Raw genomic sequence first — 25,761 nt, forward strand, 5'->3', positions numbered from 1 at the left:
ATAAATACGATAGAGCTTCAACTTATTCGATGATAAAAGACTTTATTAATTAAGCTAACTAGAACCAACATTATAGCATGTTACTTAATTTAAATGACTACTGTGCTAATTATGGAGTCAAAGTAATTATTGTATAATTAAGTGAGAATCTCGAAACTTGCTAACTATTGCCCGTTTGGTTATTGCCTTTTGGGCAAAAAGCCACACCAACCATTTCAAAACATAATTGCATTATCTTCATCGTGCTTTTTGGAAAAATAGCGTGATTTTTCAAAAATGAAAAAAGTAGTATCAAAACATTCTTAAAAATGGTTCATTCAGGAATATGGTAAGGACTTGGAAGTCTTTGATGCATGCAACTGTAGCTAGGTAAAGGCAAAATAATTTTGTTTAAAATTTTTTTGGAGGGCCGATTATTTGTTTTAGGTAAAATTTATTAGTTCGACTTAATTTTTTTTAGCTTTGCAATTTGTAATTTTTGTTTTTAGCCTAATCTTTTTAGGCTTGTATATTTTGCTTTAGATTTTAAATCTACAGATTTTTTTTATGACCTTTAAATGGAGAAAAAGGCTAGAGTTACAATTTTTTTTGCAATTTGCTGATGCAGTGAATGACTATTGGTAAGTAAAAATATTATGTAAGTGATGACCCTAGATGCAAACTAATAAAAATTTGTATCTCAACCATTTATAAAAATATTCTAGATACGTTTGTGAGTGTAGCATTATTTTTAAAAGAGCTAATGATATTTTTAAGGGAACAAAGCATAATTTTATAGAATAAAATTACTAAAATTAATACATATATATATATATATATATATATATATGTGTGTGTGTGTGTGTGTAAGGACACGATTCGTGGCGGACCGTAACGGTGTTGGGTTCGCACGTAAAAAGGCCCAAACAACATCATTTGTAGAGCGTGGATTTGAAAGGCTAGGCCTTGGTCGCCAAACGGGGGGTTTACGTGATATGCATACATAGTTAAGTCGTCTTCGCCTTAGGAGTCTTTCTCCCGGAGGCGGGCTGGGAGGCTCTGGTTTTTGGCCATTTTTCCCAGCCCCCTCTTTCCACACCAACTTTTACATTATATAGTCCTTCTTGGTTGATCCTAGCCATCCACTTGTAGGTCAGGCAGGTACTTAGTCCTGTTCCTGTCCCATCAGCTGTCCCCTCTTACTTTTCTGTTTAGTCGTGAGGACCAAGGTTACACCGTCCAAGCGTCTTTTCTCATTAATATGATCAGAACATTGGCCAGTGCATTTAATGTGGAGGGGAAGTACTTTCCTTGAATCTATTTTGCACCGCCCCTCCATGTGGGCACTATTCCACTCACATCCCCTTCAGGGGATTATTCGGGAGCGGCTTTCACTAAGACGTTACTCTTTTCATCAGAGCCTTGGAGTGCCGAGGACAGGGTCGTCCTCAGCTGTTCCCCTTAACCCCTCGGCCTTTGATCACTCGTCCTCGGCACACTACTTCCTCGGCACGGGCCCTGAGCCCGGATAGTGCGTGGGCCGGATCATAAGTTTCCCGGCCCTACAATAGCCCCTTAAAATCCTGCTATCCGACTTCTCGGACGGATAGGGGGGTTTTGATGACATCACATATCTGCTAATGCCTGTCCATTCTTGTCACCTATCGGTTCCCGAGACTTTTTATCTGCCATAGATACGTTCCTAGAGCCCTTGGAAGGCGAAACGTGGCCTCATTAAATGCGGGCGGTTTTGTGTTTCCCACGTTCAACGGTATGATGAAGATCGAACGATCGTGATCCCTTGGTCTTTATGGGCGGGAAAATTTGTGCAGTTACCCTAGAAAGTATAAGAGATTTTTTGGAACGGATCTGTCTCTTCAGTTTTGCACTTAAGAGCTCTAGCGCGTATATTCTGGGTTCATCTGAATTTTCGTCCAAATTCAAGTCTATCTCCAGCACAAAAAACCTATTCGAAGCGTCTTTCTTCTTTTGTGTAAGTTCCCTACCTCCATTAACTCGTACTTTTTCTTTTCTGGGTTTATTTCTCTTTGGCTCCCTTTTCTTTCCCGCCACGGGTTGGGTTTGTTTAGTAAATCACAAAGATGACTAAATTGAGACTGAGGAAATTAGTCGATACTGAAGAGGTGATGAATAAGTTCATCGTTGATTATAGGATTCCCCCCAACGTAAGTCTGAAGCACTGTAAGATGGGGGAATGACACTACAAGAGGGAAACGGGTGCGGTAGTAATCCCTGTCCTCGCCTTTGTAGAGGGAGGTATGAGGATCCCTATGGGGCCAGTGACGAGGGGTTACCTCAGGCACTTCCGTTTAGCCCCCACCCAGTGCGCCGGCAACATTTTTAGGATTCTGGGTTGCGTGGACGCCTTAAATGAGAAGATGGGGTTAAGACTGACCCACCATGACGTGAACTGGTGCTATAACCTCCAAAAATTGAAGGGGAAAACCTACTACATGAAGTCGAGGGATGAAAGGGTTCGATTAATTCAGTGTCTCCCTGACTCCAACAAGGGACTGAACAAGGATTTCCTTATCGTCTCTGGGGAATGGCACGATGGCGACCCATGCCCCATAGTAGAAGGAGAACCAGGTGGGGTACTGGGAATGGAAGGGGGATGACCCTTTACGCCATTCTAATTTAATGTTGTTCGGTAACTAACCATGCGTACGTGTTTGTCTTTTTGTAGATCTACACGCCTACACACGGCATTTTCACTTAGTCAACCGGGCGGACTTGGAGACCATTTTGCAAGCAGCAGTTTTTGTAAATGACAGAGATGGTCAAGTCCGAGCTGCTCACAAGATATTAGGGTATCCCCTGTTCAGAAGTCATTTGCGGACGCAAGGCACGTGATCAGCGACAACCGCCCTTGGCTTCCAAAAATTACCGTGGTTGAGACGGGATTTTTAATCTCCCAAGAACCAGCTGTCCCTGAGAACACCCCACAGGTGGGCCCCTCCTCGTCTTATCAAGTAGCAGAGGACGAAGGCGAGCCAGAACGGCCCGAGGAAGGTTTTGGGGTATTTGACCTAGCCCCCCAGTCCGAGGATCCTTCTGGTGACCTAGGTGACCCAGCCTTGTCCGAGGCGGAATTGTCGTCAGTAGGCATCTCTTCTCAAGCCGAGATGGGACTCAAGAGAATGCCCCTGACCCCCCTTCTCGAACTCCTCGAGGACCAACCTGGGAAGGATATGCAGGGAACACCACAACCCAATGCTCCTCCCCCACCACCTCGGCCTCTGACAATCCAGACCAGGTTATCTTCCACCAAGTCACAGCCACAATCCCCCCACCCCGCACTTCCTGCTTCCTCCCAACCAGCTCGGCCTCCTCGACCTGAAGGCACTGATCCAAAGAGAAAGATGAGTCCCAAGGGTAAGGGAGTCATGGACGGGGGAAAATCCCAACCTCCCAAGGAGAAGGAGGAGGCCCCACGTACTAAACAAATGAAGATTGGACACCAGAGTAAGGGCAAAGAGGCTGAAGCCCAATCCACCCAAGGCAAGGGAAAGGGGATAGAGGCTCAGTCCCTACCGAGTGCCTGGCTTCCTGCCCCAATGCTTCACGGGGGTCCACTACTGGAAACGGCATCCATGAGGGACCTTGGAGATGGCGAGGGTGGCTACGTGGCAGACGCGTTAGGGAGAACCATGTTACTCCCTAATGACATGGATGAACTGAGGAAAATGAGGATGCAGGAGGTCTTCCTCAGTACTAAGAGGTACCTGGGTATGGTAAGATTTCTCGAAACCTAAAACCTTATTAACTCTTGCCACTAGTTTGTCACTAACTACACGCTCATCTCCCTTGCCAGGCTCTCCAGGCAACCTATAGAATGGAGGAAGAGGTGAATAACAGGAGTAAGGCGGCCGAGAATGAACGCAAGAAGCGCATAACGGCCTCGAAGACTCTCGAAGCCTCTAAGGATGAACTTGCCAAAGTCAAGGCTGACTTAACAATAACTATCCGTGAGAGGGATAACGTCTCGGCGGGCCTAGCTAGCGCCCAAAAACAGGTCGAGGACCAAACAAAGCGCGTACTTGAAGCCGAGGATCAGTTGCGAATAGCCAAAGATCTGATCGAGGGTTTAAATAAGCAACTAGCCGCGGCCGAGCATGACAAAGGGGTGGCGGAATACGCACGTGATGACGCCCTAAGGGCCAAGAAGGAGGCCGAGTTTGTCAGAAACGTGGCAGAGATTGCCAAGGAAACAGCCGAGGATGATGGTTACAATGCGGGGGTGACCGAAACCCAAGCCATCCTTAAAGCCCAGATTCTTTGGAGTGTGCAGGTTTTATTGCTCCCAGGTTTGGGAAGAGGCATTGAAGCGAGCTGGGGTAGATGTTTCATCTGATTTGTGGAAGGCGGAGAATATATTCTACCCTACTGCCATCCGCGAGGCCACTTCTACCAGCTCCGTGACTATGGATGACCAACCTGAGGAAGGGGTCACCCCGTCGGAAGACTTATAGGTCAGCGGTTCTTCTGGCCAGATGCTCAAAGAAGGAGAACTTCAGGATGTGATAGAAATATCTCGGCATGCGGATCCTGAGGCACCTAGAGAGGTTACTGAGCCCGTGGTTGGCATTCAGGTGTCTAGTACTGAGGAGCCAGCCACACTTGCCCAGCCGCCACAAGCAGTTCCCCTTACTGTGGTCCCCCAGAGTACCAACGCTGACCCTGTTCAGCCTTCCCCAGAAGGGACTATCCTCCAGGGCGTCGAAGCTGATCCCGTTCCATCTTCTCAGGACGTGGCCAACGCGAAACTAAAAAAGTAGAAATCTTGGCTAGGCTTTTGTATTTATTTTTAGTTTAACGATCAACTTGCTTCTTTTTATTTTGAAAACTTTCTAATCTGTTGATAATTTGAAACCGTTTGAACATGTATATATGAAATCTTTTCATTCCTTTTTCCTTCTGGTTACTTGATAATTGACCTCGCTAATACTTAATATTGTTTATGAATCCTGTACTAATTCATCTTAACATGTACAAATATTTGTGCATGCGATACATTTAACATCATACTTCAAAACCCTAGCTTATTTGCACTCGGAGAGCCTTTAGACTCATTTCTAACCCTCATTCAACTAAGATATAGGTATCATTTTAGATATCACGTGTAGCTACTAAGTCCTGCTTAGTGCCCAGGTTTCCTGAATGTGGTTGTTTTCCCCATGTATGAATATTGCATGATCCGAGAACCATACAATACCTTGGTTCTAGTTGGTTTTCCCATAAGCTTGAGTCCGAGGACCATGCAATGCCTTGGTTCTGTCCAAAACTCAGTTTCCTCATCCAAGTAGTTGGTTTCCCCACAGGTTTGAGTCCGAGGACCATACAATACCTTGGTTCTGTCCAAAACTCAGTTTTCTCATCCAAGTAGTTGGTTTCCCCATAGATTTGAGTCCGAGGACCGTCCAATACCTTGGTTCTGTCCAAAACTCAGTTTTCTCATCCAAGTAGTTGGTTTCCCCATAGGATTGAGTCCGAGGACCATACAATACCTTGGTTCTGTCCAAAACTCAGTTTTCTCATCCAAGTAGTTGGTTTCCCCATAGGTTTGAGTCCGAGGACCATCCAATACCTTGGTTCTGTCCAAAAAACTCAGTTTTCTCATCCAAGTAGTTGGTTTCCCCATAGGTTTGAGTCCGAGGACCATACAATACCTTGGTTCTGTCCAAAATCTACTTGGTTCTGCCCAACTCAGTTTTCTCATCCAAGTAGTTGGTTTCCCCATAGGTTTGAGTCCGAGGACCATACAATACCTTGGTTCTGTCCAAAACTCAGTTTTCTCATCCAAGTAGTTGGTTTCCCCATAGGTTTGAGTCCGAGGACCATCCAATACCTTGGTTCTGTCCAAAACTCAGTTTTCTCATCCAAGTAGTTGGTTTTCCCATAGGTTTGAGTCCGAGGACCATACAATACCTTGGTTCTGTCCAAAACTCAGTTTTCTCATCCAAGTAGTTGGTTTCCCCATAGGTTTGAGTCCGAGGACCATCCAATACCTTGGTTCTGTCCAAAACTTAGTTTTGATAAGTAGTTGGGGGAATTATCCCCTCGGTTATGGCGTAGGATCTTGGTTTAAAGGGACCATCCCCTCAGCCAAGCCCCTGGAACCATCCGTGCTATTGACGCTACAAAGCGCAGCCCCTAGTGAAGAAACGTAGCCCCTAGTGAGACTTTACTCTAAAACACTATATCCAACTACTTAAAATGATGTGAAGGATGGTATCAACCCACCACCAGTGCCAAGACACAAGCCTTCCCCACAGACGGCGCCAATTGTAAGGACACGATTCGTGGCGGACCGTAACGGTGTTGGGTTCGCACGTAAAAAGGCCCAAACAACGTCATTTGTAGAGCGTGGGTTTGAAAGGCTAGGCCTTGGTCGCTAAACGGGGGGTTTACGTGATATGCATACATAGTTAAGTCGTCTTCGCCTTAGGAGTCTTTCTCCCGGAGGCGGGCTGGGAGGCTCTGGTTTTTGGCCATTTTTCCCAGCCCCCTCTTTCCACACCAACTTTTACATTATATAGTCCTTCTTGGTTGATCCTAGCCATCCACTTGTAGGTCAGGCAGGTATTTAGTCCTGTTCCTGTCCCATCAGCTGTCCCCTCTTACTTTTCTGTTTAGTCATGAGGACCAAGGTTACACCGTCCAAGTGTCTTTTCTCATTAATATGATCAGAACATTGGCCAGTGCATTTAATGTGGAGAGGACGTACTTTCCTTGAACCTATTTTGCACCGCCCCTCCATGTGGGCCCTATTCCACTCACATCCCCTTCAGGGGATTATTCGGGGGCGGCTTTCACTAAGACGTTGGTCTTTTCATCAGAGCCTTGGAGTGTCGAGGACAGGGTCGTCCTCAGCTGTTCCCCTTAACCCCTCGGCCTTTGATCACTCGTCATCGGCACACTACCTCCTTGGCACGGGCCCTGAGCCCGGATAGTGCGTGGGCCGGATCATAAGTTTCCCGACCCTACAATATGGATACTAATATTTTTATAAAAAGAAACAAAAAAAAATTTCGAGGGTGACCATTACTTCCCAAAGTCAACGTGGTGGCGGTCCCCAACTAGTAATTTCATTAACAAATGTTTTATGAGAACTCAAATCCTAATAATATTATTTGAAAAAATATTAAATGGGAAAAGTTAATAGATATTTTTATAAAAGTAAGATTTAGATATAATATTTAAGCGATGTTTTTTAAATTTATTTTTAAAATTTTATGATTTTTTTTATGAATAAAAATATATTTTTTTAAATTAAATAATCATATAACAGAATCTTAATAAAGAAATTTAAAAAACAGTACTGTACTTTATATAAATTTGTTATTTTTATAAATTTTTTACTAGAAAAAGGAAAATAAATCGCGTGACATTTTTTTTATATAAAGATAATATCAAAATTTTACTAAAATAATGAATTAATAAATGCTCGATATCCTGGGACCAGTGGTCCTTTAGTTATCTACGGTTACAATTTTCATAATTGCCGACGTCTGTTTTGGCCACACTGCTGTTTTCAAGCCAGCAAATCATCTGACCTCTCCCGTAACAAGGACACAGCATTAAAGGGTTTTTGTCAGAATTGGTTGACGTGTTGACTTGCTTTGAGAGACGCCCTCATCCTAAAGGCAAACTATAAATTTTCATTGCTTGTACCTATTCTCTAAGTACCTAATCCCATTCATACTCATCAAAACATGCACTAATACAATAAAAAAATCTCTGCATAATTTCCGAGAGGAAGAGATTAATTCAACAAAATGACTTTCTTCAATCCTTTCTCTCTTCCAATCTTGTTCTTTTCCGTACTCAGCCTTAGCTTCCTAAGCCTCACCACTCATGCTGCTGACCCTGTTCACCTCACAGATGTTTGTGCAAACAACACTTTCAGCGCCAATAGCATCTACCAATCCAATCTAAAGTCCCTCCTCTCTTCACTCGACTCCAACGCCACACGCAACATCGAATTCTTCAACACCACCACTGGCCAAAACACCTCCGACCCTGTCTACGGTCTCTTCAACTGTCGCGGCGATGTCACCCCTCAACTCTGCCGAGCCTGCGTGAACGCGGCGGTGAAGGTACTAACCAGCAAGTGTTCGAGAGAGAAGGTCGCTCTGACATACTACGACGAGTGTATAGTGCGCTACTCAAACCGGTCGTTCTTCTCCACCGTGGACGAAAAACCAAGGCTGGGCTTGTTGAACACCCAGAATGTAACTGATCAGGACAAGTTTAATCGATTGCTGAACACTTCGATGCTTGAGTTAGCAACTGAAACCTCGGACGCTCCGACGGGTTCTAAGAAGTTTAAGACCAAGCAAGTGAGCATATCTGCTTTTCAAACACTGTACAACCTTGCACAGTGTACACCGGACCTGTCCAGCACCGATTGCAAAACTTGTCTACAGGATGCTGTGAAGCTTCTTCCATGGTGTTGTAGTGGCAAACAAGGGGGTAGAATTGTTTTTCCTAGTTGCAATATTAGGTACGAATTGTACCCTTTTTACACTTTGGGAGCCACTGCACCTACACCTTCACCTGGGGTTCAATCTCCACCGCCTCCAAGTCCAAGTTCCGTGAGTGGACCAAAAGGTAAAGTGGTTCACCCATTAATCCCATTTGAACTCTTTTTCATTCTTGATTAGTATTAGTTAATGCTATTAGGTGGCGTTAACTTATGTCAACATTTCACAGCTTGCTTTTTGGAAGAGCTTTATCTTATTCATAGTACAGTAGTCTATAATAATATGTATTTCTATCAGTTTGGTTTTGGTGTGAATCACTCTCTTTATCTTTAAGAAATATGGAAATAATTAGGTACAATGTGATGATCGTGCCCATGAGTGGTTGCAATTATGACTGGTACTGATAACATAAACAACAAATTATATCTTTAAAATAAGCAAGTGTTTCTATATTTCGACATTAGATTATAGAGTCCATTATACTATTATAGGTTCTGGACCCGCCAATATGTGTATTCTAAATAGCAGATCAGTTGTACCTAAATTCAACAACAGACAAACGAGCAAAAAATGAAGTGAAAGTTGACTTGATATGATAAATTGAATTACATAATGTTTCATGAATTCAAATCCTCTGTATTTGGACAAACTTCTATTTACTCTAAATTAAAAAATAAAATTTGACAAGGTTGAATACTAAAATGTTTAGTTCATGAGTATTAGTTGTTTTTATTTTAACCTACGGTTACATTCTTTTTATGTCTTTATGTGATTCTTAGTGGTTGATGGTCTTTTGGACCATTTCCTCTGTTCCGTAGTGCACAACTTGATTTACCTTAAAAAAAAAAAAAAAAAACAAAAAAAAAACAAAAAAAAAAAAAAAAAACAAAAAACAAAAAACAAAAAACGAAAAAACAAAATGTGTGTGCCCACATGGTACTTGAAGAGGAGGGAGGGAATAGGAATATATACTCCTACCTGCTCTCATATTGTGATAAACTACCACATGTTTTAGTAATTTAAGCTGATAAGAAATGGTGAATCTAGTCACTCAATCATTATTGTGACAATTTATTTCTTATGTACATTTAACTGGAGAATGTAGAATTAAAAAATAAATAAAAAAAAAAAAAAAAAAAAAAAAAAAAAAAAAAAACTGATCACTATGACTATCAATTATACAGTGAAACTTAATCCTTTTCAAGTAAGTGCTTATCATCTCTGACCATTGTATTGTTGAGCATGTCTGAAACATATGGTAATCAACAATGAATTTGAGCTGTACCAAGTGTAATCATACGATGTTGTTTATGCAGATAAAAGCAAACTGTCAACATCAAAAATAGTCGCCATCGTTGTTCCAATTTCTGCTTCTGTGGTTCTATTCATTGTGGGCTGCTGTTTCCTAATTAGGAGAGGAAAGAAGTACAAAGCTGTAGACGGAGAAAACGGTAATGAATAAGTAAATTGGATATATGCAGTCTTTTATGTCCTCGTGTCCAAATACAATGCCCTTTGGAGTGTAATATCTCACGTATATTCTTTGCATTTGTAGATGCCAATGATATTACAACTGTAGAGTCCTTGCAATTTGATTTTGTTACAATTGAAAGTGCCACAAACAAATTCTCAGAGGATAACAAGCTTGGTGAAGGAGGATTTGGTCAGGTTTACAAGGTATGCAATTAGAATACTTCACTTATTTTATTTTTATTACCATGCTATTTTACAGGGCAGTACTAGTTAAGCATAAAAAATTAAACACATAAAAATATGAGTAATTTAAAGTTCACAACATTTTGATGTTGAAATTTTCAAATTATACAAAGTAAACTATTCTAAGGATTGGTTAAAGTATTTTCTCAGGGAACACTTCCTAATGGACAAGAAATAGCTGTGAAGAGGTTATCAAAAAGCTCAGGACAAGGTGCAGAACAATTTAAGAATGAGGTTGTAGTGGTAGCCCAGCTTCAACACAGAAATTTAGCAAGGCTATTGGGTTTTTGCTTGCAAGGAGAAGAAAAGATACTTGTTTATGAATTTGTGCCCAACAAGAGTCTTGACTATATTCTATATGGTTTGTCCATTTGAATTATGATAACAAAGTAGTAATTAAGAATCATTTGATTAAGCTTTTATTCCTAACATGAAGTAATTTTTGATGAACTTGTAGACCCAAAAAAACAGGGACTACTAGATTGGTCAAGGCGTTACAAGATAATAGGCGGGATTGCTCGAGGAATCCAATATCTACATGAAGATTCTCGACTTCGAATTATACACCGCGATCTCAAAGCTAGCAATGTATTGTTGGATGCAGATATGAACCCAAAAATTTCAGATTTTGGCATGGCAAGGATATTTGGAGTTGATCAAACTCAAGGAAACACAAGTAGAATTGTGGGGACATAGTAAGTTCTGAAATTTTTTGCATTACCTCATTTCTGAAATCAGTCAGGAGTCAGCTATGAACTCAACTTAAATGATTAGACTTGTGAGAATAAGATATTGACTTCTTATTAACTTTTGTTATGTTCTTGGTGATGCCTTGCAGTGGTTATATGTCTCCAGAGTATGCAATGCACGGAGAATTCTCTGTGAAGTCGGATGTGTATAGCTTTGGTGTCTTGGTTCTAGAGATTATCACTGGCAAGAAGAACAGTAATTTCTATGAATCAGAAGTTGCTGAGGACCTCTTGAGTTATGTAAGTGTGAAATTGATGTTATAAATATTTTCCCTTTTAAATGTCTGTATCACCTTCTCCAAGTTGCTTAGAAGAGAAGTGTGGCATTCTGAACACAACATGATGAATTGATGCAGGTTTGGATACATTGGAGGGATGGTAGGCCTTTGGAATTGTTGGATCCAGCTTTGGGAGATTCCTTTTCTAGAGATGAAGTCATGAGATGCATCCATATTGGTTTATTATGTGTTCAAGAAGATCCAGCTGACAGACCCACCATGGCGACAATAGTTCTCACACTTACAAGCGGCTCAGTTTCACTGCAAGCACCTCAACAGCCAGCATTTTTTTCCAAAACAGACACAAACATCCCAATAAAGGGCCTGGAATCATCAGATCAATCTACGAACAAGTCAATGCCGTGGTCTGTTAATGAAGCATCCATTACTGAATTAGACCCTCGATAGTTATATATCCAACTTAAGCCTCTGTTTACCAAGTGATGAAGTCTTAAAAAATTGAGTTATGGTTGCATATGACATTTGCTTATGGAATAAAAATTCAATATGTTTAGAGTGCTCAGTAGTTCAGTTCGAATATCTATCCAAATCCTCTGTATGTTTGGTGTATATTATAGTTTTTCTCTGAAGATGAACAAATGGGATGGGCTTCAATTATTTAAGAATGTTGCAATTAAAGTCAATAGTTTCCAAAACTATTTCATTTTGAATCAGTTAAAAACCAACGAGGCTCTTGTAATCTGCAGTCCCATTCTTTTGGCAAATAAAATAATATCAAATAAATATAGTGAAATGAAATAAATACCAGAGATCAAATATGCAAAAAAAATGTTAAATATCTCCAAATTCTAGAACACGTAATAGTCCAATCAAGCTAATCAACTAGTGGCTTTTTGTGGATGGTGTTCAAGATGCGAGGTCATTGAGGCATTGGCTATCCGGCGGGCTATCAGGTTTGCAATTGAAACTAGCTTTAATTGTGTTATAATTGAGAGTGACTCACTCTTGGTGTTTAAAACTATCCAAGATACTGCCGAATCTACTTATCATATTGAAAACATCATAGATGACGTGAAGCTTTTGTCAAAGGCCATGAAAAGCTGTGAATTTCATCACACAGCGGGAGGCAAACCAGGTTGCTCACACCCTGGCCCGCAATGCTACTCATGTTGACACAGAGATGGCCTGGATTGAAGAGATTCCTCCTTGTGTGTCTGATGTAATCCAAATAGATGCTGTGTAATTGTTGTTTTGTTTGTTCCTCCTTTGTTTTTTATGGAGCTGTTTCTCAAAAAAAAAAAACTAGTGGCTTTTTAATACCCCCAAAGGTTATATTCGTTATCTTTCTCTTTCTTTCTTTTGTTTTTATATTTTTTTCTCAGCACGTTCTGACAAAATAGTCAAAACAGTTGTGCCTCGTGATATGACGCAATTGGAACATGCAGTTAATCCCCCTCTTTCTCACAATAGTTTTTTTTTTTTTAAACATAAATTTGATGATAATTTAAAATAAATTTGATACAAAATTTATGAAAAACATAAAAATTTATATTAAAAAGTTAATCATATTTTTGTTTACCATAAATTTTATAAAAAAATACTTTTTAAATAATCTCTCTTAGAACATCTTATATGAAATCTTAGTGATTTAAGAGACGTGACATATACTTATCTTTTTCATTTGTTTAAAAAGAAAAAAAAAATCTTGCTACCGTATCTTCTCTCTCTTTTTTTTTTTTTTTTGGGTAAACCGCTACCTTATTCTCTCTCTCTCTCTCTCTCTCTCTCTCTTTTATCCTAAAACATTAGTTGGAACTGTCTCTCTCGTTTATATCAGAAGGGCTAGTGAAGCTAAGCTAAGCGATGTGCGCAAAAATGGTCGACTTCGAAATCCCCATATCGATTAAGCTTGTGTTTTTCTTTCTCTTATTAAGCTTGCTTAACCATACCACTGAGTCAACACCTACCTACGCCTCTCACTCCTGCTCCAATTCAAGCTTTTTCACACCCAACAGCACCTACCAAGCCAATCTCGACCTCCTCCTCTCCGCTCTATCCCCCAACTCCACAAACCAAGATGGTTTCTTCAAAACCCAAGTGGGTCAAAACCAACCCAACATAGTCACAGGCCTTCTCCTCTGCCGTGCTGATCTCACCCCAACTGCTTGCCAAGACTGCATCTCTGTTGCAACAAAAGACATACAAAAGCGTTGTCCCTTAGACAAAGTTGTCCTAATTTGGTACGATGAGTGCACTTTGCGTTACTCAAACGAGACTTTCCTCAACAACTTAGTACCTTATGTGAACTTTTTCACTACCAACCAGAGCGTCGTTGAGTTGGACCGGTTTAATGGGTTGTTGGCTAGCACCATGAAATCGTTGGCTCAGCAAGCTGCGAATTCACAATCGAATAAGAAGTTTGCCACGGCGGTGGACAAGTTTACGAGCTCGTTGACACTGTATAGCCTGGTGCAGTGCACACCGGATTTGTCTGTGAGTGAATGCTTGACATGTTTGGATAGTGCCATCGCTTCTCTTCCCACATGCTGCAATGGAAAACAAGGTGGAAAGGTTCTGCTTCCGAGCTCTAATGTTAGATATGAAATTTACCCATTTTTTAATTCCACTGCATCATCTCCTACACTTCCTCCAGGTACGCTGTAAATATTGCTGTATATCTCTTTTGCTTTGACAAAATCAGTACTTGAAGAAAAGGAAAATAGAAAATATTAGGCGCACAATTTTTAAGTATCTATAATTGGGACAGAATTTTTATTGGTCTTTTTCCTGCTTCATTCTTTAACTATTACTAATTGGTTGGGCTGTCACTGACATATCATTTTTCTAGTTTATTATCACTAATTATATATAATGTTATTTTTAATATTAAAGGATCACGATGAACTGTCTTACTTTCTAAAGTAAATGATGCATATCGTTGAATGCAGGAGAAAAAAAATTGTCATCTCTAACAATTGTTGCCATTGTTATCCCAATTGCTGTTTCTGTGGTTCTTCTTTTCATTGGCTGTTGCTTCTTTTGTCGGAGAGCAAGGAAGAAGTATAATACTTTACCAGAGGAAAATGGTGAAGAATAAAAGATTATTATTTCATCACTTTGCTTTTTGGTCTTTGTGGTATAAACAATTCGCAATTGGAATTTTTATTATAAAAAAATCATTATATTTACTGCTTTGTTGTCTAGGTGGAGTCGAAATTACAAATGTAGAGTCCTTGCAGTTTGACTTAGATATCATTGAAGCTGCCACAAACAAGTTCTCTGAGGATAATAAGATAGGTGAAGGAGGATTTGGTGCCGTTTACATGGTAAAAATTAAGTTAATACTGAAGGTCAATGAGAGTTTTTTGCACACAAAAGATTGTTTAATCTTGGTTCAAATATATTTTCAGGGTACCCTTCCCAATGGACAACATATAGCTGTGAAAAGATTATCTGTAAGATCTGGACAGGGTGCAGTAGAATTTAAGAATGAGGTTGTATTGGTAGCCAAGCTTCAACACAGAAATCTTGTGAGACTATTAGGATTTTGCTTGGGGAGAGAAGAGAAGATACTCGTCTATGAATATGTTCCCAACAAAAGCCTTGATTACTTTCTATTTGGTTAGGCCCATCTGAACTTAAATCCAATTATTTTTTTCTTTCTTTGTTTAATGTCTCTAAGGTATGTATGGTTACTGTTTAGTATCAGAGTACATGATACTGATCACTTACACATCCCTCAAAATTCACTTGTCTTGAACTTCTCACAAATTGAATCAGTGCCAAAGAGCTGAAATTCTAAGATGATAATAAAATTTTGTTTTCGAATTGAATCAGAATATTTCCTTGTCCATTTGAATCTCATTCCTAACTTGAGTATTTAATTATGACAAAATTATAGAGCCATCAAAGCAAGGAGAATTGGATTGGTCAAAACGTTACAAGATTATAGAAGGAATCGCCCGAGGGATTCTTTATCTTCATGAAGATTCTCGACTTAGAATTATTCATCGTGATGTCAAAGCTAGCAATATTTTGTTAGATGATGATATGAACCCAAAAATTTCAGATTTTGGCATGGCAAGGATATTTGTAGTAGATCAAACTCAAGCAAATACAAATAGAATTGTTGGAACATTGTAAGTTCTTAATCACAAATTTATTTATTTCTTATAACATGTGAGAGTTACAGAAACGAAATATAGATATACTTTAACACCATCAGTTCATGCTCTGCCTTGTGTAAATAGCAATGCTGTGAGAGGGATTATCTTAGGAGATTGATTAGCTTGAGATGTTCCAAAATTTACAGATATGATACTATGATTGACCTTCTAAAAATTCATTCTTTTATTTTACTTAAGGCTTTTTCTTTATGGTTCTTAATTGTAGTGGTTATATGTCTCCGGAGTATGCTATGCATGGACGATATTCTGTGAAGTCCGATGTGTTTAGCTTTGGAGTCTTAGTTCTAGAGATTATAAGTGGCAAAAAGAATACCTATTTCTATCAATCAGAACTTGCTGAAGACCTATTGAGTTATGTAAGTATGAATCAGATATTTTAAATTTGTCACTTTTACAATGAAATTATTTTTCTTTGGTTGTGAGGAAGAAAGATGAACTTGATGAACTTCACATTTATAACGAGTTTCTGCAGGCTTGGAAACAATGGAGGAATGGAACACCCTTGGAACTGTTGGATCCCTCTTTGAGAAATTCTTATTCAAGAAATGAAGTTATTAGGTGCATCCATATGGCCTTGTTGTGCGTTCAAGAAAATCCTGCAAATCGACCTACAATGGCAACAATAGCTCTCATGCTTAACAGTTATTCTGTTACGCTACCATTACCTCAGCAACCGGCATTTTTGCATCGAAGCAGAGCAAAGCTCAACAAGCCAATAACGGAGCTTGAGTCTGATCAACATACAAGCCAATCAAATGGATGGTCTGTTAATGAAGCATCATTCACTGAAATATATCCTCGATAGTTTGACTAGACAAGATGCTTTCCAAAATCAGTATATATTAGTAAGTGGTGGAACTTCTATTCCAGTTCTCAGATAGCTCTTATTTATGGACTGAAACCCGTAAACAATCGTAAATATAAGTTCGCTGTCAATTAGAACTGATATCAGTACGATATCAAAGTTGGGTGTCAATTGTATTTCTCACAGGGCTGGTTAATTTTGGATGGGGGTGAATGACACTTTTCTCAATATTCCATTCTCATCATGGTGGAGGATGAGGTATTTTAACTGGTCTCTTCTAAAATCGACCTGCTATCACATCATATTAGAATAAACATTTTTTTGAAAAAAAAGTGATGGTGATTGAGATTTCTGAGACACACCTTATAATGAAAGTTTTATAATCCTTGCATTATTTTTTTTTTAGAGGAATTCTATTTATACATCTGGTCTCTGAGATATTTGTCACAAGAAGACAAGTATTTTGAGGTATAGGAGCCTGTACCTATTTTCAATTATCATTTATTAGTGGGGTGTTATGGATAACTCCAGTAATTTATTTATTTATTTTTTTTTTTTTTTGAGAAGTTGAAAGGAACACCGTTTCAGTGGCAAAATTATTTGCTTGCCCACTGCGCGACTAGACACGCCAACTTTTAATTTTGTGAACCTTTCTGTTTAAAGGAAAAATTATTAATTCTACTGGGATGATTGTTGACATAGTTCTTTTAATTGTTATTTATGTAAATGTATGAGTGAATTTCTTAATCAGTATAAAGAATAAAAAATAAAAAATTATCAAGTGATTTTATATATGCTTATATAGCAACATTTTATTAGTTAAGAGGTCATAGAAGACTATTTCAGCAATTATCCCGAGACCTAATAATTTCTCCCGTATAAGGTATACCTATTTTTTGTGCCTTTTTTGCCTAAAAAACCCATGTGTAGAATTTTATTGCCTTCATTCTAATACTAGAACTACTCCTTTCTCCTAGGCTCTGAAATAGGAACTTTCCATAAATAAGAACTTTCCATTCCCCTCTATCCAAATTCATAATAATCCACGGTTACAATTAAGATGAACTTTATTATTGTCTTATATCAGAATAAAAAAAAATATTGAAGAAAAAGTATTTGGTTGGTAATAAATAGGATTTCCTTGACATCTTCTCCAATTAAAGTGACTTTTGTTAAATATATTAGCATTGATTTGTATGGCATATTGTATATGTTAGAGTAAATGTAGAAGAGGAAATATAGAATGGGAACACAAAAATATAGGATTACGTGATTTAGCCTTAATGGCCTACATCTACAGAGGAAATCTTTTAAAATTACCTCTTTATTATATAAGAGTGTAGTACAAAGTCTGTGTTACAATAAAACATAACATGAATATATATAGGAGATTCATATATCTTTAACACGCTATATCTCTAACACCCTCCCAAACTAATGGTAGAAGCTTGATGAAGATTTTAGATTGAATAAACATAAAAAGATGCCTTGAAGCCACAACAAAGAATATGTCACTTAAACAATTTTGGAACTTCAAAAAAATAAACGGAATCTAAAATTAGAATCTATGCAAAAACTGAGCAAAGTAGATTCTTTCGAAAATTTTGACTTCTGATCAATGCTCCACAAAATAAGTCAAAGTCAACAGTCAAACTTATGGTCAACGAGGAACTGCGAAGTTGCTTTTGTTCACCTGCGTCCAGAGACCCCACCCGCACTACTCAATGCTCATCACCCGTATCCTCATCATATCCACCAAATCTTTTATCTTTATGACTTTATTCCATTGTCCAACTTACCAAAAAACACAAAAATAATTACACATGAAATTGAACAAATATTGGGTGATCTTGCAATCGGTGTACTTGTAAGAGGTATAACCAAAATGCGTTATTTCAAATTTCCCATGCTCCTTTTGTCTCTCTGGTTAATTACCTTGCTTAGCCTTACCAAAACTGAATCAGCACCCACTTACAGCGCTCACTTTTGCTCAAACTCAACATTCTTCATCGCTAACAGTACGTACCAAACCAACCTCAACCTCGTCCTCTCTTCTCTTACCTCAGACTCCTCAAACAACAACAACAACAACAACCACAATGGATTCTATAACGCCTCAGCTGGGGACAACCCAGCTGACGACGTGGTCTCTGGTCTCTTCCGTTGTCGCGGAGACGTCAACACCATCGTCTGTCAAGACTGCGTCGCCACTGCAAGCAAAGAAATGTTGCGGCGATGCCCTCTAGACAAAGTCGCTATAATATGGTACGAAGAGTGCCTTTTACGTTACTCTAACAAATCCATCTTCGCTACCATCAACGAAGTCCCTCAAATATTCTTGAGTAGTACGCAGAATATCACAGGGGCAGAGAATGATCGGTTTAACGATGTGTTGGCCAAAGCGATGAATTCTTTGGCGACGAGAGCGTCGAACTCTGATTCGGGTAGGAAGTTTGCGATAGAGGAAGATGAATTCACGAGTTTAAAGTCGCTGTACAGTCTTGGTCAGTGCACGCCGGACTTGACTGTGTCTGATTGCTCTAGGTGTTTTCAAAGTGCCATAGGAGCTCTTCCTACGTGTTGTAATGGAAAACAAGGTGGAAGAGTTCTGCTCCCAAGATGTAATATTAGATATGAACTGTACCCATTTTACAACATCACATCTGCTTCGCCTGTAATTCCTCCTCTTACTCCTGCAGGTACGGTAATTAAGAACATTATTTTTCCAGATCTTTGAATTTTAGACCATATAATATGTCCAGCTCGATTGGGTTTTACACTAGTGAGAGAAAAAAATTTTGGTAATTTCGGAGTATTATTTCCGGCTCTCACAAAAAGGGTGAGCCCCACATGAGAGTCACACCATAGACCTCCCCGTCTTGTGAGATGGTCCTGTCTCTCTTCTGTTATTGAAGAGTTAGTATTTTTATTTCTATATTTTTAAAGGAAGGTGTCGAGAATTCTTTGAGCACCAAACCATTTCAGAAGTGTATAGTTCTCCCTCTTACATACACATATGAAGGGGTAAAAAATAGCATGACGAACCTTCGCTACATTGGGCCTGACGGATCCTAGCCTATGGGCGGCAATGGGAGAGAGCCCAGGGTCGAGCCTGACTTAAAATACTTGTCACACACGTTTGAAATCCGAGAGAATCCCAAATGAAATCAGAATCCTAGTGCAAGGATAATTCTAGAAGATACGCGCTTAATGAAAGACCCACTCTACAAGGAAATGTTTTGCCCATCACGTTTGGGATTACTCAAGTAGAGTCCTATAAGGAAAAGACTTCTACGTCAAGGAAGAAAGGCCAACCTTCTACTACTATAAAAGCCCCAATACCCTCACAAATCAAGGTACGCACAATTTCCCCTTCTCTATCACTCTAGAGTTGAGAATACTTCTAACTTGACCTTCGGAGGGTATTTGGCCGGCACTACACTGGTGCCCTCTATTAGATCACTTCTTTCTTCTTGTAAGTCGCTATTTCGAGTCTGCGAGGATTGTGTAGCTCACTGGTGATTTTACGGCATCATCTGTTGGCGCCGTCTGTGGGAAATCGAAGAGTTTATCCAGACTATCGCCTCCCGGACATAAGAGTTGCATGGTACTCACTCGCTCGATGGCTACCACCAACAACGTTCAAGGAGACGAGCCACCAAGATCTACTGCATTAGAGAGGTAGGTCCAGACTCTCATGGCAGCAGTAGAACGACTCACAAAATAGAACCATGATCTGGAGGAGCAGCTATGCCAAAGGGATGAAGGACATAACATTCAGGAGGAAAACCAAGAGGGTACCAGTGCCGAACGAAGGGACCAAGAGAAGCCAGAGGGTAACAATGCCCCAAGTAGACCAGAATGGCAAAACATGAGCCTTCCATCCCTCATGGATTCGGCCCCTCCACCTATTATCGTAGAGATGCAGGCGATGAAGGAGCAGATGGAGGTCATGATGAATGCCCTCAAGGGACGAGTGTCCAATGATCTTGACGACCTAGTAAACAGAACTGACTCACCATTCACTACCTCCGTCAACTCATTCCCCTTGCCCCAGAAATTCCACATGCCCCAGATCGAAAGCTATGACGGGGTCAAGAACCCCCTCGATCATCTAGAGACTTTCAAGACCCTGATGCACCTTCAAGGGGTACCAGACGAGATCATGTGTAGGGCATTCCCGACGACGCTAAAGGGCCCTGCGAGGGTTTGGTTTAGTAGATTGACGCCAAGCTCCATCAACACTTTCAAAGAGTTGAGCGCCCAGTTCACTTCGCACTTCATAGGTGGACATCGGTACAAAAGGTCCACCGCATGCTTAATGAGCATCAAGCAGCGAGAAGACGAGACGCTGCGGGCCTACATAACTCGTTTCAACAAGGAAACCCTTTCAATTGACGAAGTTGACGATAAGATACTCGTAGTTGCATTCACTAACGGGCTGCAGAAGGGTAAGTTTTTGTTTTCTTTATACAAGAATAACCCAAAGACCATGACAGACGTGCTCTATAGAGCCACCAAATACATGAACGCAGAAGATGCATTGCTAGCCCGCGAAGAGAAACCTAAGAAGAGGGAGAGATAGGAGGACACAAGACAAGATAGGGGGCGAAAGGTTGCTAGAATCGGAGATCAACGAGATGAAAGGCGCCTTAGACCCCCCACTGGAAAGTTCACCAATTTCGCCCCATTAACCATCCCGATAGATCAAGTCTTGATGCAAATCAAAGATGAAGGAGCACTGAAGTTCCCTGGTAAATTAAAGGGAGATCCCAACAAGAGGCCAAGGGACAAGTATTATCGCTTTCACCGAGACCACGAGCACGACACAGCCAACTGCTACAACCTGAAAAAGTAGATTGAGGCCCTTATCAGACAAGGGAAGCTATAGAGGTTAATCAGCAAGGAAAGAACCGATCCGCCACAGGACCAGGCCCCACGACGGGAGAACGAGCGCCCTAGACCACCTATAGGGGACATAAGAATGATCATAGGAGGCACAACCGCAGCTGGATCTTCCAAAAAAGCCCGCAAAACCTACCTCAGAATGGTCCATAGTGTCCAACTTACAGGATCCGTACCCAAGATGTCGTGAATGGATAACCCCGTTAACAGATTTTCAGAGGATGACGCTTGGAGACTTTACCATCCTCATGACGATGCACTGGTGGTGAGCTTGCAAAAAAGGGATTATAAAATGCATCGGGTCCTCGTCGACAACGGCAGCTCAATAGACATCATGTACTATCCAGCATTCCAGCAAATGAGAATTGACAGGGAACGGTTGACCCCAACGAATGCCCCACTCATGGGATTTGGGGGATCGAAGGTGTTCCCTTTGGGCGCAATAACACTAGCTGTGACGGCAAGTGACTATCCTCAGCAAATCACTAAGGAGGTAACTTTTCTCATAGTTGATTGCTCGTCTGCCTACAATGCTATCCTCAGGCGACCTACTCTCAATTCCTGGAAGGCAGTGACTTCAACATACCACCTGATGATTAAATTCCCGACGGAGTATGGGGTGGGAGAACTGCGGGAAAATCAAATAGTAGCACGGGAATGTTATATTGCCATGTTAGAAATGGAGGATCAACAGCAAACAATGTGTATCGGAAAGCAACGAGCATTAGTAGAGCCGGTTGAAGAGCTGGAAGAGGTGAGACTTAATGACACACAGCCTGAACGGATGACTAAAATTGGCACACTAGCTAGTTGGCCCGTGCGCCAAACGATCACGACTTTCCTCAGAGATAACCAAGACATGTTCGCCTGGAGTCATGAAGACATGCCAGGAATCGACCCCTCAGTCATGGTCCATAAGTTAAATGTGTCACCCTCATTCCCTCAAATCCGGCAAAAGAAACGAGTCTTCGCCCAAGAGCGGGACAAGGCCATAGCCGAGGAAGTTCGAAAGTTACTCGAGGCAGGTTTCATTCGGGAAGTATATTACCCCGACTGGTTGGCAAACGTCTTCATGGTTAAAAGGCCAATAGAAACTGGAGGATGTGCGTGGACTTCACGGACCTCAACAAGGTTTGCCCTAAAGACAGCTACCCGCTCCCACGGATAGATACCTTGGTAGATTCAACTGCAAGACACCAGTTCCTAAGCTTTATGGATGCTTTCTCCAGCTATAACCAGATCAGGATGGACGAATCTGATCAAGAGAAGACCTCCTTCGTTACAAGCCAGAGATTATTCTGCTACAAGGTAATGCCTTTTGGACTAAAAAATGCTAGGGCAACATACCAAAGGCTAATGAACAAGATGTTTGCACATCAGATTGGCAGGAACATATAGGTTTATGTTGACGACATGTTGGTAAAAAGCCTGCGTGAAGTTGATCATCTAGACGACCTCAGGGAGACATTTGACACACTCCGATCATTCAACATGAAGCTGAATCCAAACAAGTGCGCGTTCGGAGTGACAGATGCGAAATTCTTGGGCTTCATGATGTCCTAAAGAGGAATAGAGGTCAACTCAGAGAAGGTGCAAGCCATAATGGAGTTGGAGCCACCAAGGACGATTAAGGAGGTCCAAATTTTAAACGAAAAGATTGCAGCCCTGAACAGGTTCGTCTCAAAGGTGACAGATAGGTGTTTACCATTCTTCCGCACTCTAAGGAAATCATTTGAGTGGACGGATGAATGCCAGACGACATTCAATGACTTAAAGGCATATCTCTCATCTCCACCGTTGCTCAGTCCATCCATGCTGGGAGAAGAGCTCTACTTATATTTAGTCGTTTCACAAGCTGCAATAAGAGCAGCTTTGGTAAGAGAGGAGGATGGATCCCAGAAACCAGTCTACTTTACTAGCCGAGCACTCCGAGGGGCAAAAAAGAGGTACCCTCAGATGGAGAAGTTGGCTTTCGTGTTAATAATCGCGGCGCGAAGACTTAACCCATACTTCCAAGCGCATACCATCGTTGTCTTAACGGACAAGCCATTGAGAAAAGCCATGAGTAGCCTAGAAACGGCAGGAAGAATGGCTTTGTGGGCAGTAGAGCTGAGCGAGTTTGACATCCAATACCGCCCGCGGACAGCCATAAAAGGGCATGTAATAGCTGACTTCATCGCCGAGTTCACTCTCGGAGACGGCCAGGTGGAGGAAGAGAAAGGATAATGGAATATCTATACAGACGGATCTTCAAATAGACGAGCCGGTGGAGCCGGCGTAGTGATCCAAACTCCGCAGGGGGACAAGATCCAATGTATGATCCGACTGGACTTCTCCACAACCAACAACGAGGCAGAGTATGAAGCCTTGGTGGCAGGGCTAGACCTTGCAAAGGCTGTGGGAGCAGAAAACATAATCATACACTGCAATTTACAGGTGGTAACAAGTTAGATCAATGGCGACTACGAGTGCAAGAACGATAGAATGAAGAGGTATTTAGAAGAAGTAAAATACCGAATCAGCGACCTCGAAGTCAAATTCATTCAGATCCCAAGAGAAGAAAACGAATGTGCCGACCATCTAGCAAAAGCTGCGTCAGCCGAGTTTATACTGGTTCCCAAACAGGTATTATCATTCGTTCAACTCTCCTCACTTATCGATGACGGAATAAGTATGCAGGTAGTAAACTTTGAATGCAATTGGATTACGCCATTGATATCCTACCTAAAAACTGGGGTGTTACCTGACGAGAAGGGCGCCGCAAGAAAGTTGAAGGTCCAAGCATCACGGTTTGTGCTGATAAAGGACGTCTTGTATAAAAGAGGTTTCTCTCGACCATACCTGAGGTGTTTAGGCCAAGAGGAAGCGGATTACGTGATGAGAGAAGTACACGAGGGTATCTGTTGAAAACACTCAGGCGCACGATCATTAGTACACAAGTTAATCCGAGCAGGATACTACTAGCCTACAATGATGAAGGATGCGCAAGCTTATGTCCAGTCCTGCGACAAATGCCAAAGGTTCAGCAATTTCATTAGACAGCCGTCCAAAGAACTGACCCCTATGACGGCACCCTGACCGTTCGCACAATTGGGGACTTGATATCATGGGCCCATTCCCGACAGCTATCCGGCAGCTAAAATTCCTGGTAGTTGGCATAGACTACTTCACTAAGTGGGTAGAGGCGGAAGCCTTAGCCACCATCACGAAGAAGAACATCCGAAGTTTTGTCTAGAGGAATATCATATGCAGGTACAAGATATTCAGAGTACTGGTCTCTAACAACGGTAAGCAATTCGACAACAGCGCGTTTAGAGACTTCTACTCGGAGCTAGGGATCAAGAATCACTACTCGTCGCCCGCACACTCACAGGTGCATGGGCAAGTCGAAGTCACGAACCAGTCCTTACTCAAGATAATCAAGACCCGCTCGAGGGGGCAAAGGGTATTTAGCCGGACGAACTACCAAGCGTCCTATGGGCATACTGGACCACAGTAAGAACACCCACTGGAGAAACACCATTTCAACTTGCATATGGAATCGAAGCTGTCATTCCCGTAGAAGTGGGGCTCACAAGCTACTGGGTAGAGAGCTACGACGAAGATAAGAACAAAGAGGCTATACGCCTCCAGCTCGACCTAGTGGATGAAGTCAGAGCGGCAGCAGAGCAGAGGTTGGCGCATTATCAGAATCTCATGGCAAAACACTACAACACCAAAGTGAGGCATAGAGACTTCCAGGTCGGTGATCTTGTACTACGGGAAGTAATGGGTGCCGCTAGAGATCCTTCGCAAGGAAAGCTCGGCCTCAACTGGGAAGGACCCTACAGGATCGTATCATGGCAAAGGAAGGGAACCTACCACCTCGAGACAATGGATAGACAAAAGCTGCAGCACCCTTGGAACATGGAGCATCTTCGAAAATACTACCAGTAGAGAGAATATGAAAAACCAGCAATGATCCTCAATTTCCCAGTTTATTTAATTTTAGCTACAATTACTAGTTTTCCTTTAATAATTTTTGCTACAATATTTTGTGCCTTTTTAAGCCCAAGGGGGTAGGTACTTTTCCTATAACGCAATTTCTTTTTAAAGAGGAATTATTCAAACAAATGCTAATAATCCAGAGGGAAAAACATAAAATCAAGTAAAATAGAGTTCAAGAAAGAAAACTCATACCTGTTACTTGAAGATTTTGAGCTGAAAAGAAGCAACAATGGAGTTTGAAAATAGATACACGGAGTGTTTGGGAAGGAGACAGTTGAGAGAGAAGATGAATAGTCACAAAATTTCGAGGGAAAACTGAAAAAAATTTAAAAACTGCCCCTATTTTTGCCAAACACGCGTTTTTCGCGACTGAAGTGAGTCGCCAACAAGTCGCCAGGTCAAGCTGCCAGAACACTCAAAGACAAAAATTTGAAAAATTTTTCTAAATGTTTTTCGCGACTGGAAGGTCTACCCGCTAGGGAGTCGCGAGCTGAGCCGCAAAAATCTCTGAGTAACCCTCGCGACTGGACCTTCCACTCGCGAACAAGTCGCCAAAATTGACCCGCGAACTCGCGACTGAGGCCCGCGACTTGACTTACTCGCGAATGAGTCGCCAAAACAGAGCAAAAATGAATTTTTCAAATTTTCAAATTTTGAGAACAAAATACTTTCCAAAAACACCTAAAA

At 41.1% G+C, this 25,761-nt stretch overlaps 4 protein-coding genes across 4 annotated transcripts; all 4 read left to right on the forward strand.

Annotated features, from left to right (window-relative positions):
- The first annotated feature begins 7,679 nt into the window (after positions 1 to 7,679).
- LOC115988925 (cysteine-rich receptor-like protein kinase 10) lies at positions 7,680 to 11,755 on the forward strand. Its single transcript, XM_031112562.1, has 7 exons — positions 7,680 to 8,613; positions 9,803 to 9,937; positions 10,042 to 10,163; positions 10,353 to 10,563; positions 10,660 to 10,897; positions 11,041 to 11,191; positions 11,308 to 11,755. Exons 1-7 carry the CDS (start codon positions 7,779 to 7,781, stop codon positions 11,635 to 11,637), a joined length of 2,022 nt encoding a protein of 673 aa, XP_030968422.1. The 5' UTR covers positions 7,680 to 7,778; the 3' UTR covers positions 11,638 to 11,755.
- Positions 11,756 to 12,936: 1,181 nt separating this feature from the next.
- Positions 12,937 to 16,576, forward strand: LOC115988932 (cysteine-rich receptor-like protein kinase 10). The gene is made up of 7 exons (XM_031112568.1): positions 12,937 to 13,843; positions 14,139 to 14,276; positions 14,395 to 14,516; positions 14,601 to 14,811; positions 15,092 to 15,329; positions 15,583 to 15,733; positions 15,850 to 16,576. Exons 1-7 carry the CDS (start codon positions 13,054 to 13,056, stop codon positions 16,180 to 16,182), a joined length of 1,983 nt encoding a protein of 660 aa, XP_030968428.1. The 5' UTR covers positions 12,937 to 13,053; the 3' UTR covers positions 16,183 to 16,576.
- A 1,491-nt stretch (positions 16,577 to 18,067) lies between these two features.
- On the forward strand, positions 18,068 to 20,767 carry LOC115991147 (cysteine-rich receptor-like protein kinase 25). The gene is made up of 2 exons (XM_031114890.1): positions 18,068 to 18,881; positions 20,469 to 20,767. The coding sequence occupies exons 1-2, from the start codon at positions 18,068 to 18,070 to the stop codon at positions 20,765 to 20,767; spliced, it is 1,113 nt and encodes a 370-aa protein (XP_030970750.1).
- A 510-nt stretch (positions 20,768 to 21,277) lies between these two features.
- Positions 21,278 to 22,650, forward strand: LOC115991148. The gene is made up of 3 exons (XM_031114891.1): positions 21,278 to 22,218; positions 22,317 to 22,395; positions 22,486 to 22,650. The coding sequence occupies exons 1-3, from the start codon at positions 21,278 to 21,280 to the stop codon at positions 22,648 to 22,650; spliced, it is 1,185 nt and encodes a 394-aa protein (XP_030970751.1).
- The last annotated feature ends 3,111 nt before the right edge of the window (positions 22,651 to 25,761 follow it).

Source organism: Quercus lobata, chromosome 5 (assembly GCF_001633185.2).
Source record: "Quercus lobata isolate SW786 chromosome 5, ValleyOak3.0 Primary Assembly, whole genome shotgun sequence".
NCBI classification, from domain to species: domain Eukaryota; kingdom Viridiplantae; phylum Streptophyta; class Magnoliopsida; order Fagales; family Fagaceae; genus Quercus; species Quercus lobata.

Excerpts from the sequence above, each read along its gene's own strand:
- LOC115988925 (XM_031112562.1), top strand. The coding sequence starts at position 7,779 with ATGACTTTCTTCAATCCTTTCTCTCTTCCAATCTTGTTCTTTTCCGTA. Across the intron at positions 8,614-9,802 it reads TTCCGTGAGTGGACCAAAAG|ATAAAAGCAAACTGTCAACA; the intron begins GTAAAGTGGTTC and ends TTGTTTATGCAG. Across the intron at positions 10,164-10,352 it reads GATTTGGTCAGGTTTACAAG|GGAACACTTCCTAATGGACA; the intron begins GTATGCAATTAG and ends GTATTTTCTCAG.
- LOC115988932 (XM_031112568.1), top strand. The coding sequence starts at position 13,054 with ATGTGCGCAAAAATGGTCGACTTCGAAATCCCCATATCGATTAAGCTT. Across the intron at positions 13,844-14,138 it reads ATCTCCTACACTTCCTCCAG|GAGAAAAAAAATTGTCATCT; the intron begins GTACGCTGTAAA and ends CGTTGAATGCAG. Across the intron at positions 14,277-14,394 it reads TACTTTACCAGAGGAAAATG|GTGGAGTCGAAATTACAAAT; the intron begins GTGAAGAATAAA and ends TTTGTTGTCTAG.
- LOC115991147 (XM_031114890.1), top strand. The coding sequence starts at position 18,068 with ATGCGTTATTTCAAATTTCCCATGCTCCTTTTGTCTCTCTGGTTAATT. Across the intron at positions 18,882-20,468 it reads TCCTCCTCTTACTCCTGCAG|GTGGACATCGGTACAAAAGG; the intron begins GTACGGTAATTA and ends CGCACTTCATAG.
- LOC115991148 (XM_031114891.1), top strand. The coding sequence starts at position 21,278 with ATGGATAACCCCGTTAACAGATTTTCAGAGGATGACGCTTGGAGACTT. Across the intron at positions 22,219-22,316 it reads ACTTCACGGACCTCAACAAG|CTATAACCAGATCAGGATGG; the intron begins GTTTGCCCTAAA and ends TGCTTTCTCCAG. Across the intron at positions 22,396-22,485 it reads AGAGATTATTCTGCTACAAG|GTTTATGTTGACGACATGTT; the intron begins GTAATGCCTTTT and ends AGGAACATATAG.